This window comes from Musa acuminata, unplaced genomic scaffold, assembly GCF_036884655.1.
Source record: "Musa acuminata AAA Group cultivar baxijiao unplaced genomic scaffold, Cavendish_Baxijiao_AAA HiC_scaffold_1035, whole genome shotgun sequence".
NCBI classification, from domain to species: Eukaryota; Viridiplantae; Streptophyta; class Magnoliopsida; order Zingiberales; family Musaceae; genus Musa; species Musa acuminata.
Window position 1 is genome coordinate 94,158 of NW_027021249.1, and position 13,965 is coordinate 108,122.

The window sequence follows — 13,965 nt, forward strand, 5'->3', positions numbered from 1 at the left end:
ACTTAATCGAAACTTAAATCATGATCAACTAAGCCGGGGGCTTGCTCAAGAATAAGAAAGAGGAATCTTATAGAAATATCATGGAATAAGGATTGATCATATTCATAGGGATTCCGTAAATATCTCATTCCAAAAATAGAAAGTTCAAAACAATTTGAACTTTTTTTGGGTGCAATTACTATTTCATAATCTGGCATGTACAAAATGAAAACTTTGATTGTACAAGAATTTTTACGAAAGCATTTCATTAGATGGTCAGGGAACACATCTAAGAGATAATTTATGAATATTCAAAATTCTTAAAGTGAGGTTGTAAATAACAAAAAAAAAAAAAGATTACAAATAGTAATCTCCAAAGATAAGAGTATGATTGATAATTGAGAGGTTGTATTTAGTAAAATTATATCTTATTATTTTTTAAATGATTATATAAAGTAAGGGATTACCAATAGCAAAAAAAAAAAACAAAACAATAACAATCTTCATCTTTTATTATCGTTAAATTTATTTATTTATTATTTTTAATTAAAACTTCTTGAGCAATCCTCTACTTCTCCTCACTATCAACGATTGTCACTCATACTTATATCATCTTAAATATTTCTACTTTTATCTTTTATTGAATATTGGTGAATAAATTTCTTTTCTCTTTTCTAACTTTCCCAATAATAGGCACCAATTGTCTTATAATTATTCACACATACTTATATTATCTTAAATATACATATTTTATCTTTTATTAAACATTGGCAAATGAAAATATTTTTTTCTTTTCTAACTTTTCTAATAAGAGGGCAGCTTCAAAAATATAATAAGATTCTGAGGTGAATCTAGTATACCACTATTAAATCAATATCTTCGATAAAAAAAAATATTGAATGATGTTATTTTATATAAAAATATTTTTAATAAAAAAATTATCATTGATAAGTAGAAATATAACAAGAGTACAGATCAAAATTTACATAATCATAAATAATTATTTTTGTTACGACTAACGATTTTATTGTTATTGGTGTTGATAAGAAATTATTTCAGAATTTGTCAGAATATTTCTCTATGACAAGATCCATAACCATGTTTTAACCCTGATAATGTACATAATACATTTATTCTTGTGTCAGACCTAAAATTTCTAAACTTATCACCAATTTATAATGCTCATTAATAAAGTCCATATTATAAAGAAGTTTCAATGGATAAACTTTACATGTTATCACTAGAAAAGTAAAATACATGCAACAGATGACGAAACTTTGAACTCGAGTGCAAGTGCTCCAGCGCTGCTTACATTGGCCTTGTGGTTACTACCAGCAATGGCCAAACTCATATGCAGCATCCAGGTAGAATTGAGCTTATTGAACATGGAATGGAAAGAAACAAAGTTCAAACAATTGGCATCTGCGTTGTTAGTCAACAAAAGGTTTTACTTGGGTGGCTTGCGATAAGGATACAAAATGTCATCAATGTTTTCCTATGTAGTTGCCCACTTTGTTCAGGTTCCTAGCTACACCTGAGGCCACCACCCCAGCATTCTTTCTAAACCTGCACATTGACAAAACTTTCAGCATTTCTTTACTCAGAGTTGGACATGGAATATGTAGGAATAGAATTAAAACTAAATGCTTTCCTGTCGAAGAATTCATCCACTGAATGCTGAGCTGGTCGGTGTGCGTGTGGCTGAGAATGTAGTGTAGCATCTACTACGATATCAAGCAACAGGTCAGACACAAAATTGAGAAAACAGTTCGTGCACCGAGAATAGCAAGAAATGCTGAATAACTTGTTTCATGGCAAAAATATTTTAGAAGAGACAAGATGCAACACCAATTAGCCCCAAGATCCCAACAGTGAGCCTTTTCCTGAGCTATATTGATAAAAGATACAGGATGTATTGCAAAAAAATAATATGATGCTTCAGTATATATGAATTTCATGCAAATTGACAAACATAAAGTCTCACAACAATTTGAGGTGTAATTAAAAAGTTATTAGTACTTGATCTCAAATTATTAGTTAAAACCCTTGAATTAAAAACTAACTTAAAATTTTCTACAGCGAAGGAGCAAACTCTGCAAAAATGTCATCCTCTTAAGACAGCAGACCTCTTCCTTATCAAAACCTCCAAACATGAGAGCACTTGTACCTCTCCATCAAATCAATTTTATGCTAACAAAGGCCAAACATCAACCCATGCTGCTCACCACACGCACAAGATTCCAAAATTTTTTGATTAGCTGCATCATATGCACTTTTTTGTTCTACCAAATTGTCACGGATAAATTTTTAAACAGAATGTTTGATATAATGTTTATGTATGTCTGTATCTTTTGGTATGTTCATGCTTTGCACAGCATGTAAGGGGATGACCGAAGACTTAATAGTCTTATTTTAGTTGGTTTGGTGGCCGCTTTAGGCTTATAAATAAAAGTTGTGCCATGTGGACACTTGTGAGAGATTCTCGGTTTATAATGGATAATTTTGACCCTTTGTTGGGCAACTGTTCAGAGCTTGTAAAGTCTGTTTATAATTTGCATTGTCTATGAAGTGTTTCCTGGAATGTTTGCTTGTGGATCCCGAGTGAGACGTTCTCTCTAACCCGTTTCTCTTTCGTAGGTCCTAACGGACCATGGGAGGCTTCGGGGAGGCTGACCTTTGCATACGGACACACAAGGATACCGCACGACTTAGGTAAAACCATCTAAGTCCGTGATAGATGGTATCAGAGCAGGACAAGCACTCATAGAAACACTTAGCATGCAAACGTGGGGGACCTAGCGGGGCAGCGTTGAGGGCAGTCAGCACACGCACGACCGTTTGAGGGAAAACGGGCATGGAGATGTAGGGAAAAGAATCGCTCGGAGGAGCGGGCATTTGAGATTGGTATTCAAAGGAATGACCAACCCTTCGCACAAGAGAGACCACGAGAACAGGCAAGCTTGGAAGAATGTGGAGCGCACAAAGGGTGGGATGGCTGAGTTTGAGCTACGGCTCAACGTTGACAACTATACTTGATGGTGCTCAAGGCAAGCGAGGCGCTTGGTAAAGGATGAGACAATGCAAGGTGGAATGAGTTGCTCAACGACCGAAAGAGTTGTACAATGCTTACAAAGGTGAGGGGAATTGCTAACTCAAAGAATTCGGTACTCATACATGGGTTTGTATGTGGACGATGGAAGGTTCACGGCCATCCCAAGGCGACCGAAACTCGGTGCCATGGAGCATTGAAACTTTCTCTTCGGCATGTGAAGGATACGTCCGTAGGAGGCTGAAGTGTGTAACGATTTCAGCATGTTGCTAGGCCTTGAGTGGTGCAGCGGGGGCTGTATTGACGTGGAGTCGCAATCTAGCAAATGCGTTTGCAGGAGGCAGAACAATGTGCAGTTTGTTCAGCAAATCGGAGTAGTCCAAGGGGATGGTGGTCTCCAAAATAAAGAGAGATGTTGCTCCAATGAGATAGATATCCAGGAGGGATAAGTCCCGGCTCTCCAGGGGGAGAATCATGTGCAACAGACCGCACATGTTAAGAAGGAGTACCTCAACAAACAATAACTCAACGAAGTTCAATGGACCGAGCAAGCGACGAGGAGTCGTCGCATGATCTCGCTTGAGAGAATGCATTGGTGGATGCATTGCGAGATCAAGTGAGGGAGCGACCCAAAGCAACACAAATGAAGGCACACTTGGAGTCGATATGGAAATCAGACTCAAGGGAGGGCTGACCCATGGAATGGTGGGCGCGAGGGCCACCATCAACTCAATGCAAAAATGAGGAGCGGAGCAACTTGGGTGTAACTTGGCGAAGTACCCAAGCCGCACGAAGGGAGCCAACATAGAAGTTGGAACATGGAGTGGAGGCATAGTGCTTTCCTTGGACAGAGGTCAAGGACATGAACTCTTGCAGAGGCAAGAGCAGGATCATGTTGTTCCATGGGTCCTTCATTCTGACGAAGCAGACTCATCTTGCATGGTGGCAAAGATGAAGGGAGCTTCTGGGCACATGCACCTTATCTCGGAGAAGCATTTGATTGAGAAACTAAGACGACTCAACTTGCAGAGGCGAAGTTGGGTTCAGAAGGCCTTGGCACGGGGCAAGAGGACGCGGAGGTGAGTACTCTTGAAAAATATATCACAGTGTTGCCATTTAAGTTGCCATGAAGGAAGCAGTGTGCAACAAAAATTGTGCTGGTAGGGGCAGAGGCCCAGGATCCAGACAATGGTGCACTAATTGCAGCGAAGTCGGGGGACTTCGGGAGCTACTAGGCGACGGACTGTCCTAGAGCGGTGCTTCATCTAGGTGTAACCCAAGAGTGGGTGGATGAAGGTCGATTGCCAAATGAGCGAACAAAATCGAAGGTGGAAGAGACCTTGTGATGTATTGGCAAAGGCCACGCATGGAGGGATCACAATTTGAGTTCATCCCACAAGGATCAGAATGCAATAGAGATGTCACCAGGAGACAACATGGTGCAGCGGATCGTGGTGGAACAGTTCGCGGCAATGCGATACACACGACATAGTCCCGTGAGGGACTAGATCATACGGAGGTATGATCGGGAGCTCCTGGAAGCTCCACTTCGGTGAACAACACGATGGCAAGAAGGGCTATGGATTCAAGGAGTGAAGGCCATGGTACCGCAGAGGCGGGTCTTCCGTGCGTGCATCGAATTTTGCATCAGATGAACGCCTTGGTCATTAGCATATGGGGGTTGTGTTCCATCAAGGGAAAAGTTCGAATGCAAAGTACCAGTGAGTCCCATGAGAGGGACTTGATCATGCAGAGGTATGATCGAAGCAGCTGGAGAGTTGGACTACTCTAGAGCTCATATTCGCTTAAGGGAGCCCGGCAAGTCAGAGGACAAGATCGAGTAAGCGAACGTTGCTACCAAGGAAGCTAAGGAGAACAGAATCAGTGCAAACCCTACAACGTGATGGCAGAGGCCATCCATGGGAGTTGCAATCTGTCTTTCCATCGACCAAAGGGAGCTGCTTGGAGAACACTGAAGTGTTTAAGCAAGGGGTCGAAAGGGGTGAGGAAGCGACGACGAGTCCATAGGGACTTAGCTACCCAAAATCAAGCATCAGTTAGAATGGAGGTGGACTCGGAGGAGTGTCATAGAGACATATCTACTTATCGTGAAGAAAAAGGATGCAGATGCGAGGCGACGGATAGTAGGGCCATGGGCATGGCAGCGCCATGGTGCCGCAGAGGCGGGACTTCCGTGAAAGTCATTGATCCCTTGCTCTCATGGAGGGAGAGCGCTTGGTCGTGACAGGGGCCGAGGAGGTGGAGCATGTAGAAGCAAACTCCAAGTATCGAGACAAGGCTGAAGAGTAGAGGCCAAGGAACTTCGTAAGACCGGTGTCAACGAACTTCTCATCAAGATAGCCGAAAGTGAAGGACTTCGGGTAATGCAAGAGTGCACGACCAAGGAACGAAGCAGGCAGTACGCGGTGCTGTACCTTTGCTACTCAGGGGAGTAGGCGGCAGGGTTGATGGAGAAGACGGTACAATCCCAAAGGCGACCAAATCTATTAGAGAATCACACCAAGTTGGCGTGAAAACTTCTTGCATTCCAGAAGTTCGATAGCATTAAGAAAGTGAATCACAGTAGCTAACTCAACGCAAGGAGTGTAAACACTTCAAGTGCTCCAGAAGTATGAGCAAAGAGCAGGCGAAGGCCAGTAACCAGCTCGATGCATGGAGTACAACCTCGAGGAGGCGGGCGAAGTCAAGTAACCTTTGCCTTCTTAACCCTTAAGAGAATGAGCGAAACCGAGTACCCTAATTCTCTTATCTATCCAGCAGAGGAGCTCTACACAAGTTCAAAGACCCTTCGAAGATAATGGAAGACAATAGTTGTCAAATCCTCACCAACGGTGATCAGTGCTACTGAGAGTAGATTGTCCGCTTCATTTCCCAATGAAATGCCAATCGAAAGCGGAAGTGATGCGAACTTACTTGGAAGCAACATCTAAGTGAAAAAAGAGTTAATGAGCAAATTTTATGGAGGAATGACCCAAAACTTCAGAAGTTTGCGAGACGATGCTCGTTAAATCTCCAACAAGCATCCACTCAGTTCAAGCAGCTTGAGGCATTTGAGAGACTGACGCAGTAAGGATGATATTTTCCTTCATCTGGAGGATCCGCAAGAATCAACAAGGATCAACACAACTTAGCCAACCCCACACCAGAGTCAAAGTCATTGGTGAGTTGAAGCAGCATGGCGGATCAAAGGTTCGACTATTCAAAAACAGCAATAGAGAGCAGTTGGGAGCCAGGAGGCGCATTGCAGCTGGAGCAGAAGATTGAAGACTCAGCAAAGGCAAGGAGTTGCAGTGTCGGCAAAGGCTTCGATGAGGACGTCGAAGGAATAAGTGGGGGAGAATGTCACGGACAAACTTCTAAACAGGATGTTTGATGTAATGCTTATGTATGTCCGTGTCTTTTGGTGTGTTCATGCTTTGCACAGCATGTAGAGGGACGACCAAGGCTTAACAGTCCCATTTTAGTTGGTTTGGTAGCCGCTTTAGGCTTGTAAATAAAGGTTGTGTCATGTGGACACTTGTGAGAGATTCTCGGTCTATAATGGACCATTTTGACCCTTTGTTGTGCAACTGTTCAGAGCTTGTAAAGTCTGTTTGTAATTTGCATTGTCTATGAAGTGTTTCTTGGAATGTTTGCTTGTGAATCCCAAGTGAGGCGTTCTCTCTAACTGGTTTTCTCTTTCGTAAGTTTTAACGGACAATGGGAGGCTTCGGGGAGGCTGACCTTTACGGACGGACACGCAAGGGTGCCGCACGACTTAGGCAAAACCAGCTAAGTCCGTGACAAAATGTCACTTCCAAATTTGCATACGAGCTATCAAGGTAATATTAGGTTCCACTAAGGCAAAAAAGCTTGAGAAACCTCTAGGTTTTAGAGAAGCATTTGCAGATCCTCTATTAAGAACAACAAAAGCTTTTGATCACTTTCAAGTGATTAATCCACTACATGTTGCCTATATAAAAGAAATAAAAAGCAACTCACTCATTAAACTAGCTCCAAATTTTCGATATTGATTTGACAATGCAAATAATTTTCGGTATTCATCTTTGATAACATGTAATAATAATCCTCTTTGCACGTATTAGAAATTGGTCAAGGATAACAAAATTTTCCAATTTGTCACAACTTCCCAAGTCAATGTTTTTCCACCCATGATTGTACCAAACAAACATTCTACTTGGCTCATTTTCTATGCTTAGCATAAAACAGTCGTGATATAATGACATTTTTCTTTTTTTTTTTCAAGACCAGAAAATGCTCTAAGCTAATTACTGGTCAAGATTCCGATCTAATATCTACAAGAAAAAACAAAAGTTACATGTTGACCTCAGCCATTATCTTCATTTAAATATATAGAAAATTAACATATATTTATGCTCTACTTTCCCAACTCCTTGATCCATTTAAATAACAAATGCTTACAAAAGATCTACCGTCCACCACCTTCTTCTAGTGAACTAGAACAAAAGTTTCATGTTGTTCATAATACTGATCTTTCCATATTGTCCACCTTATCGACCTTTGTGAAAGAGTTCCAAAAATTGGAAATTAAGGCTCGTGAAATGCCATAGATGTTGCTGAACCTAACCCAATAACCGATAAAATATAGCAAAGATATCAAGAAATTGGCCTTATGATCCAATGTAGCTAGAAACACAGATTGACATCCATCCTTGTTTTAAATAAAATAGAACTTCCAAAAGATCGTTTACAGTCCATCACCTTCCTTGTTAACATTTGCAGGAATATGACCAGCAGTTGAAGTTCTTCTGTCCGCCAATATCTGCAATAAATTTCATATGGATGTTAGTGAACTGACAATGAAAAGAAAAGTTCTGAAACACATTTGCAAGGGAAAAAAAATACAAGAGTTAACTCTCCAAATTGCACTCTTTAGCTTTCCTTTATGTCACCTATATTCTACATCTTATAGCACTCCTTGGCACAGTGATGTCCTCCATCTCTTATAAACTAAAGCACACATCTAGCACAAATGGATATCTCAAACGTGATAAAATCAAGTACAGGAAGCATATTTCATTATTCACAATACAGGAGAAGATGATCCCATGCAACAACATCTGTATCAGGATTTCTTTAACGCAGATAATTCTCCATTGAATCCATAATTATCTAAACATTTTTCGGTCTTTGATTGTGAATTCAATACCTTTTGGGTTATACAAACACAATATTATTCTTAAAAGAAATAGTATGAAAGGTGAATATAAACCCAGCGCCAAATTCAACAACCACCACATATATATTGGATGAAATTATTCTGAACTAATCTACCTTTGCGTGACTGATGCTAGATAAGCTACGTCAAAAGTTTAGTGGTGATTGCCTGTGCATACAGCTAAATATAACAATTGTCGTCTGTGCCTATAAAATAACCAAAGCAACAGTTGTATATGCATATAGACAACAATAGTGTATCAATGTTAGTCGATACTTGTAACCAATTATTTGTTCCAGTAAGAACATTTAGACCTATACAATAGAGATCAAAAGGCATACTCCTGAAAAAATATGAAAGGAACACAATATCAAGCAACATGCAGTTAAGAAAGTCAGAGAAGCAAGAAATGACCTCTATGCCCACACAAAATGGCAATTCTGCTTGGTTCTCTGGCTTTTCAGCAGTATTATCTTTCTTATCTAGGAAAAGTGAATAACCAACACAAGCATACTTGAAATCTGACAGGCTACGACCATCTTTTGTAGCTTCCGTTTCAGAATCACCAATGATGGAGTTAGGTACTGGTCACAAGAGTTTCACTTAGTTGTTAATGAGAATAGGATGAATCTTATTCACTCAATATTTCAGTAAACATAAGAACAACATGATGAATCCAATCTTTCATGGTAAAGCATCATGGACCAAGTACCCGCAAAAAAGCTGATGAATTTTTCCACATAATATGCCAGTATCTAGTGAGTTGCCCTAGACCAAAATGGCTTCTTAAGCAATGATAGAAAAGGACCAGAACCAAAAAAAAAAAGGCAGATGGATATGTGTTAACAGTAAATAAATTATGACCAATCCGAACCAGTCACAGTCCACTAGTTATCAGCGGTTAAACAATCCCAAAAAACCAACATACTTTTCAGATAATATACACTTATTACTTGAATGTTTTCAACTTGTGTCAAGGTCTTATCTTCATGCCTAACTCCATGAAGCTAATCAATGGAAATATTATAAACAGGAATTACTCCATAAAGGAGATTTTAACATGTGAAAGCTGAAAACCCAATTAAATCCGGACAGTATTCATACATGGAATAGATGTATGTATAAAACTGATTGGCTATCTTAGGACAAAAGGACCAATTAACCTAAATCCAAAATTAGAGGAAGACATTCTACAGACCCTGAAGGAGATACACCTCAACAATTGAAGAAATGACCAACTCAGTTTCTTTACTTATCTATTTAAAAGCACAAGAAAAAGAGATGTAATTTCAGAACACTGATCTACAATAGCGCTTGAGAGCTCTACACTGTTGTAAATTGGTTCAATTAGGAACATTGTTGGAACTGATATTAAATTCAGCACCTTATGAGTCAAAATTCCATTGCACACAGTTGCTTCCCTCTATTAATAAGGAACATTGTCGAGTCATTCACATACAGCTTGTATCATCATTTTTTTAAAGGATCATAATCTAAAAACATCATTTTCAATGTCTATTAAAAAAAAATTGCAGGTGGGTCGGGGGTTCTGAAAGAAGCATGGACCAAGCAACTAGAAGACTATTTCATTTAACTTCAGACAAGTTTCCTATGCATAGTTTCATTTCTCATTTCAGGGTTCACTATTATATACAATATAGCAACTTGATTACCTAACCAAACTTAGTTTTCTTTATAAACCAGGCCTCAGATATGTTATAGTTATCATTATTTTAGATGTTGGCAAATATCATCATGCAAACTTCAATGGGTCATTATGTGAAGGAATCACTCCCATAATCCGTGTTAGTCAATGAATAATATTCAAGCAAAAGGCACAGTTCTAGCAATCTTGCTTGTTTGATCAAATTTTAAAGTTCAATAACCCTAATTCATGAACATTCGCATAGCATTTTATCATCCTAAGTCCCACCAAATGCGCACACTTTTTAGATTCCTGGAACACGCACCACTTAGTTCATAAAAAAGACGACGACATCACATCTTTGCCATGTAACAAAACTGATAGACAGAAATCGAGGTTATAATCTGCATATTCCAGCACAAAATTCCCAGACACAACAGACAGAAAGCAAATGGACCTTGTGGAAGAGTCCGACCGATGCCAACGCAGACGGGATTGTGGCCGTCGGACTTTAGGCGCGAGGAATAATAGAGGCAGCCCTTACAAGACTTCCCCCTGTAGCTCGGCGGATCGGGGACACGGCGCGGATCGCCGTCACCTGTGCCGTCCGCACTATTGAGCCCATCCTCATCGGGTGGCTCGCCCGTCATGCTCCCGCCTCGCCTCGCCTCGTCCGATGGATCTTCCGGCCCTAATTGTCAGCCATGCGTCCGTGTCGGGGAAGGAATTGGGCGACGTCTTCTTCAGACATCTCAGCGTGGGATGCGCTAAGCTTCGGCAACGAAATGCGGGCTTCGGGGTCTGAGCTGACTCGGTGTTCTAACGACCCGAGTCATGTGAACCAAATGTCACTCGTCCTGCCGAACTATGTGGCTTCTTTTACTAACATATTACTTATTTGTAAACCTTTTTTACTATTTACTATCTTATTTTTAATTTTCTTTTCATATTTTTAATATTTCTAAATTATTTTATTATAAATATATATAAATATCCTCATTTACCTTCTCTTCTTCTTATTTCTTCTTTTTTCTTGAAGAACAATATATGAGTGACGATGAGTGAGGACGAATGACGTCAATGGGGTGACGAGTGAGGTCAAACGACGTCGAGCATCAAGGGTTCATTGCATGGGCATCGATAACGCGACAACAAGTGGAGAGATATTCAAGGGGATAGTGAATGATGTCGGCAATGAGTAAGGTTGATTATGTCAACAATGAGGATGAAATAAAAGATTATGAGAAAAAAATAAAATAAAATCGATAATACGAGAATAATAAATAATAATAGTGCACGAGGCCGATGGTGTTCTAGAGGAGATTTAGATGTTGCCTCCTCTATCAAATAGTATCTTCCTCTCTCATTTTCATCCCCTCTGGCTTCTCTCCCCTTCGGTTATGCTATCCTTCCAAACGACATACCCAGCAACAGCGTTGGTGGCACATGAGACCAATGGCATTCTAGAGGAGATTTGAGTGTCGCCTCCTTTATGAAGCACTATCTTGCCTTCTAGCTTTTCTCCCCTTCGGTTTTCCTTCCCTTTAGCTATGCTATCCTTCCAAACGACATATTGAATGATAACATTGATGGCATATAAGGCCGGTGGCATTCTAGAGGAGATCCAATCATCACTTTCGACATCCGTGAAACGCTATGTATCCTTTTATTTAATCTAATGATCATGTGCATTCTTAAGTTTTACATGATGGTATCTTAGAGCAGCATAATATTACATGTTAAGAAAAAGTTTTTTTTTAGCACTTCTTAAGCTTTATCAACCTCTGTAAGCATTATCATCTCCTCCAGCTTCGTTATCCTCTCGGACGACCTATCCAACGGTCGTGTTAGTGGTACGCATAAGGCGGATAGCTCTCCTACTTCTAATCTACAATTCGAGGGAATTAGAGTTTACGATTGATGCTATAGATGAAGACGATGTGTCAAGGTAAAATTCTTATTTTTGAGTTGTCGGATGATGAAGACTTAAGTAAGTGTTTAAATTTTTTTTATTTTAAATCACTATATTTAATGCAGATTTATTGAATCATAATTTAAATCATAGTTTTTAACTTATGTTTAATTTAAATTACTGTATTAAAAAAAATGATTATTTAATAAGATAAGAAGAGTCAAACTCAAGTCAAAAATCAACTAATTAAAGATCTTTAAATAGGGAGCAAAATTACAAATATTAGAATGTTTCAATATACAATATGTATATTTTAATGACATACCTAGCTTTTTATTATATTTTGAGTAGAAAACTTAGGAAAATGTCTCCCACCTAGTATTTGAAATACAACCAACGAGCTTATGTTGTATGATCAAATAAAGTAACATGTATTACATTCTATCTAAATTAAGATTTTTTTTTAAATACTAGAATAAAATATAAAATTTCCTAAAGATCCTAAAAACACTGTCAAAATACTGATAGATAATGTAATTCAAAAAATAAATTAACTCTTTCCTTTATGTCAAATATATCAAAGACTACTTAATCTATCACTATCAAGGAAAACACTTGATATAAGCCATCATAAGCAATAAAAAAAGCTTCTTTTAGAGTATCGATAATGAAATTCAATACATTTTGATCAAGTTTGTATCAAGGCATGAAAAAAAAAACTTAGACTAAGCCTTTTAAAAAAGTAGTCCAATTAGATGCATAGAAGGATAAATATTGTGATGAGAAGTTTATAATTTATAGCTATATCTTTTTTTATAAAATCTATAAAACTTTTATTTAATATAAGAGTTATCTTTACTTTTGGTATGTTAATGATGTTTTTGTCTTTTATTGTAGATGGTCTTTTTTATTAATTGTGAGAATGGTTCCAACGAGAGTGAGAACAAAAGTGTACTAGATCTCCTTTGGAATGCCATCTATATTGCTACTGGGTATGTCTTCCAAAAGAGGCACTTCACAAAAGAGGCAATGCCTGAATCTCCTATCAAACGCCACCGATGCAACCACAAGGTATACCATCTAAGCACAATCAAAGGATTTTTTTCGTTGATAAAGTTGATGACATGAGGATAACTAAGATTAAATATTTCATAGTATAAAGATCTCAATGTAACTTTAATTAAAGTGTAGAAACTAAAATACTAAATATAATTAACAACAGAGAATAATATGTAATTAACCCTGATGATGATAGAGGATAATATATAATTAGCCCTATTGATAATAATGATGATTGATTAAGGATTGAAGAGTACTGTGCTTAGAATGATCCATTTATAATCATCCACGAGAAAATAAGTGTTATAGAAGTTTTCTTTCTTTGTTTCACAAACAAAAGATATAAAGAAGAGTTAGGAAGATAAATTTACGCTGTTACAATTCCGGTACTACACCACGTCATTCATTACAATAGCTATTACTTGTATGTTGTGACATGGGACTTAAATGTATCCCTAATGCTTTCCTGAGTGGGCACGACTGTGTTTTATTAGAACGTGCTATATAGCTTAGTTCTGATAAAGATTTTGACACGATGTTAAGTTCAAATCAAACCTTCATCACTTACTCATTTATACATAAGCATGTTCATATGAGCATATAAAATGAATGTCTTTGACATAATCATGATTTATAAGATTATAAACTTTAATGCATATAAGATGAATGGCCTTGACATAATTATGGTTTACAAAGGTACCCGATAACTTAGCTGACAAAAGTCATTAACGTATCATCACAAAATGCTAGGCTCAAATCGTACCTATATCTATCCCCTACCCTTTAAAAAACATTATGCTTTATTACTTGAATGTTATTCTACATCAAAAAATTTGCTAATTTTAAAGCTCCAATTCAGATCACTACTCTTGCCCCGAATGTAAAAGCACTAACAAACAAGGATCATGAGAAAAACTGGAGGCAGCAATCATTTAGTGCAGAACGAAATTACCAAACTTATTTATGCGAAAACAAAATAGTCATGAAAACGAATTGACAGGATTAAAAAACTATAAATTTTTTTTTTTATCTGGACATGGATACATGTAATATTATAATGTCAGACATATATATGATTCATTTTTCTACAAGCTTAAAAACACAGAGCTCAACCATCTACT

At 38.2% G+C, this 13,965-nt stretch overlaps 1 protein-coding gene across 3 annotated transcripts; it reads right to left on the reverse strand.

The window, feature by feature from the left end:
* Positions 1 to 1,164: 1,164 nt before the first annotated feature.
* LOC108952546 (uncharacterized) lies at positions 1,165 to 10,700 on the reverse strand. 3 transcript variants are annotated; one of them, XM_065177256.1, is made up of 5 exons: positions 10,349 to 10,700; positions 8,643 to 8,812; positions 7,772 to 7,832; positions 1,630 to 1,703; positions 1,165 to 1,544 (listed from the first exon to the last, which is right to left on the reverse strand). In XM_065177256.1, exons 1-5 carry the CDS (start codon positions 10,521 to 10,523, stop codon positions 1,464 to 1,466), a joined length of 561 nt encoding a protein of 186 aa, XP_065033328.1. In that variant the 5' UTR covers positions 10,524 to 10,700; the 3' UTR covers positions 1,165 to 1,463. The 3 variants fall into 3 exon arrangements, with proteins under 3 accessions (XP_065033328.1, XP_065033326.1, XP_065033327.1); XM_065177254.1 differs by having other exon boundaries at positions 10,331 to 10,693; XM_065177255.1 differs by having other exon boundaries at positions 1,630 to 1,700; positions 10,331 to 10,692.
* Between the last annotated feature and the right edge of the window lie 3,265 nt (positions 10,701 to 13,965).

Bases quoted from the DNA above. Each gene is read 5' to 3' on its own strand.
- LOC108952546 (XM_065177254.1), bottom strand. From the start codon at position 10,523: ATGACGGGCGAGCCACCCGATGAGGATGGGCTCAATAGTGCGGACGGC. The intron at 8,813-10,330 runs GTCCATTTGCTT...TCTTGTGACCAG, and splicing joins CGGTCGGACTCTTCCACAAG to TACCTAACTCCATCATTGGT. The intron at 1,545-1,629 runs AAAGCATTTAGT...TCAATGTGCAGG, and splicing joins TGGATGAATTCTTCGACAGG to TTTAGAAAGAATGCTGGGGT.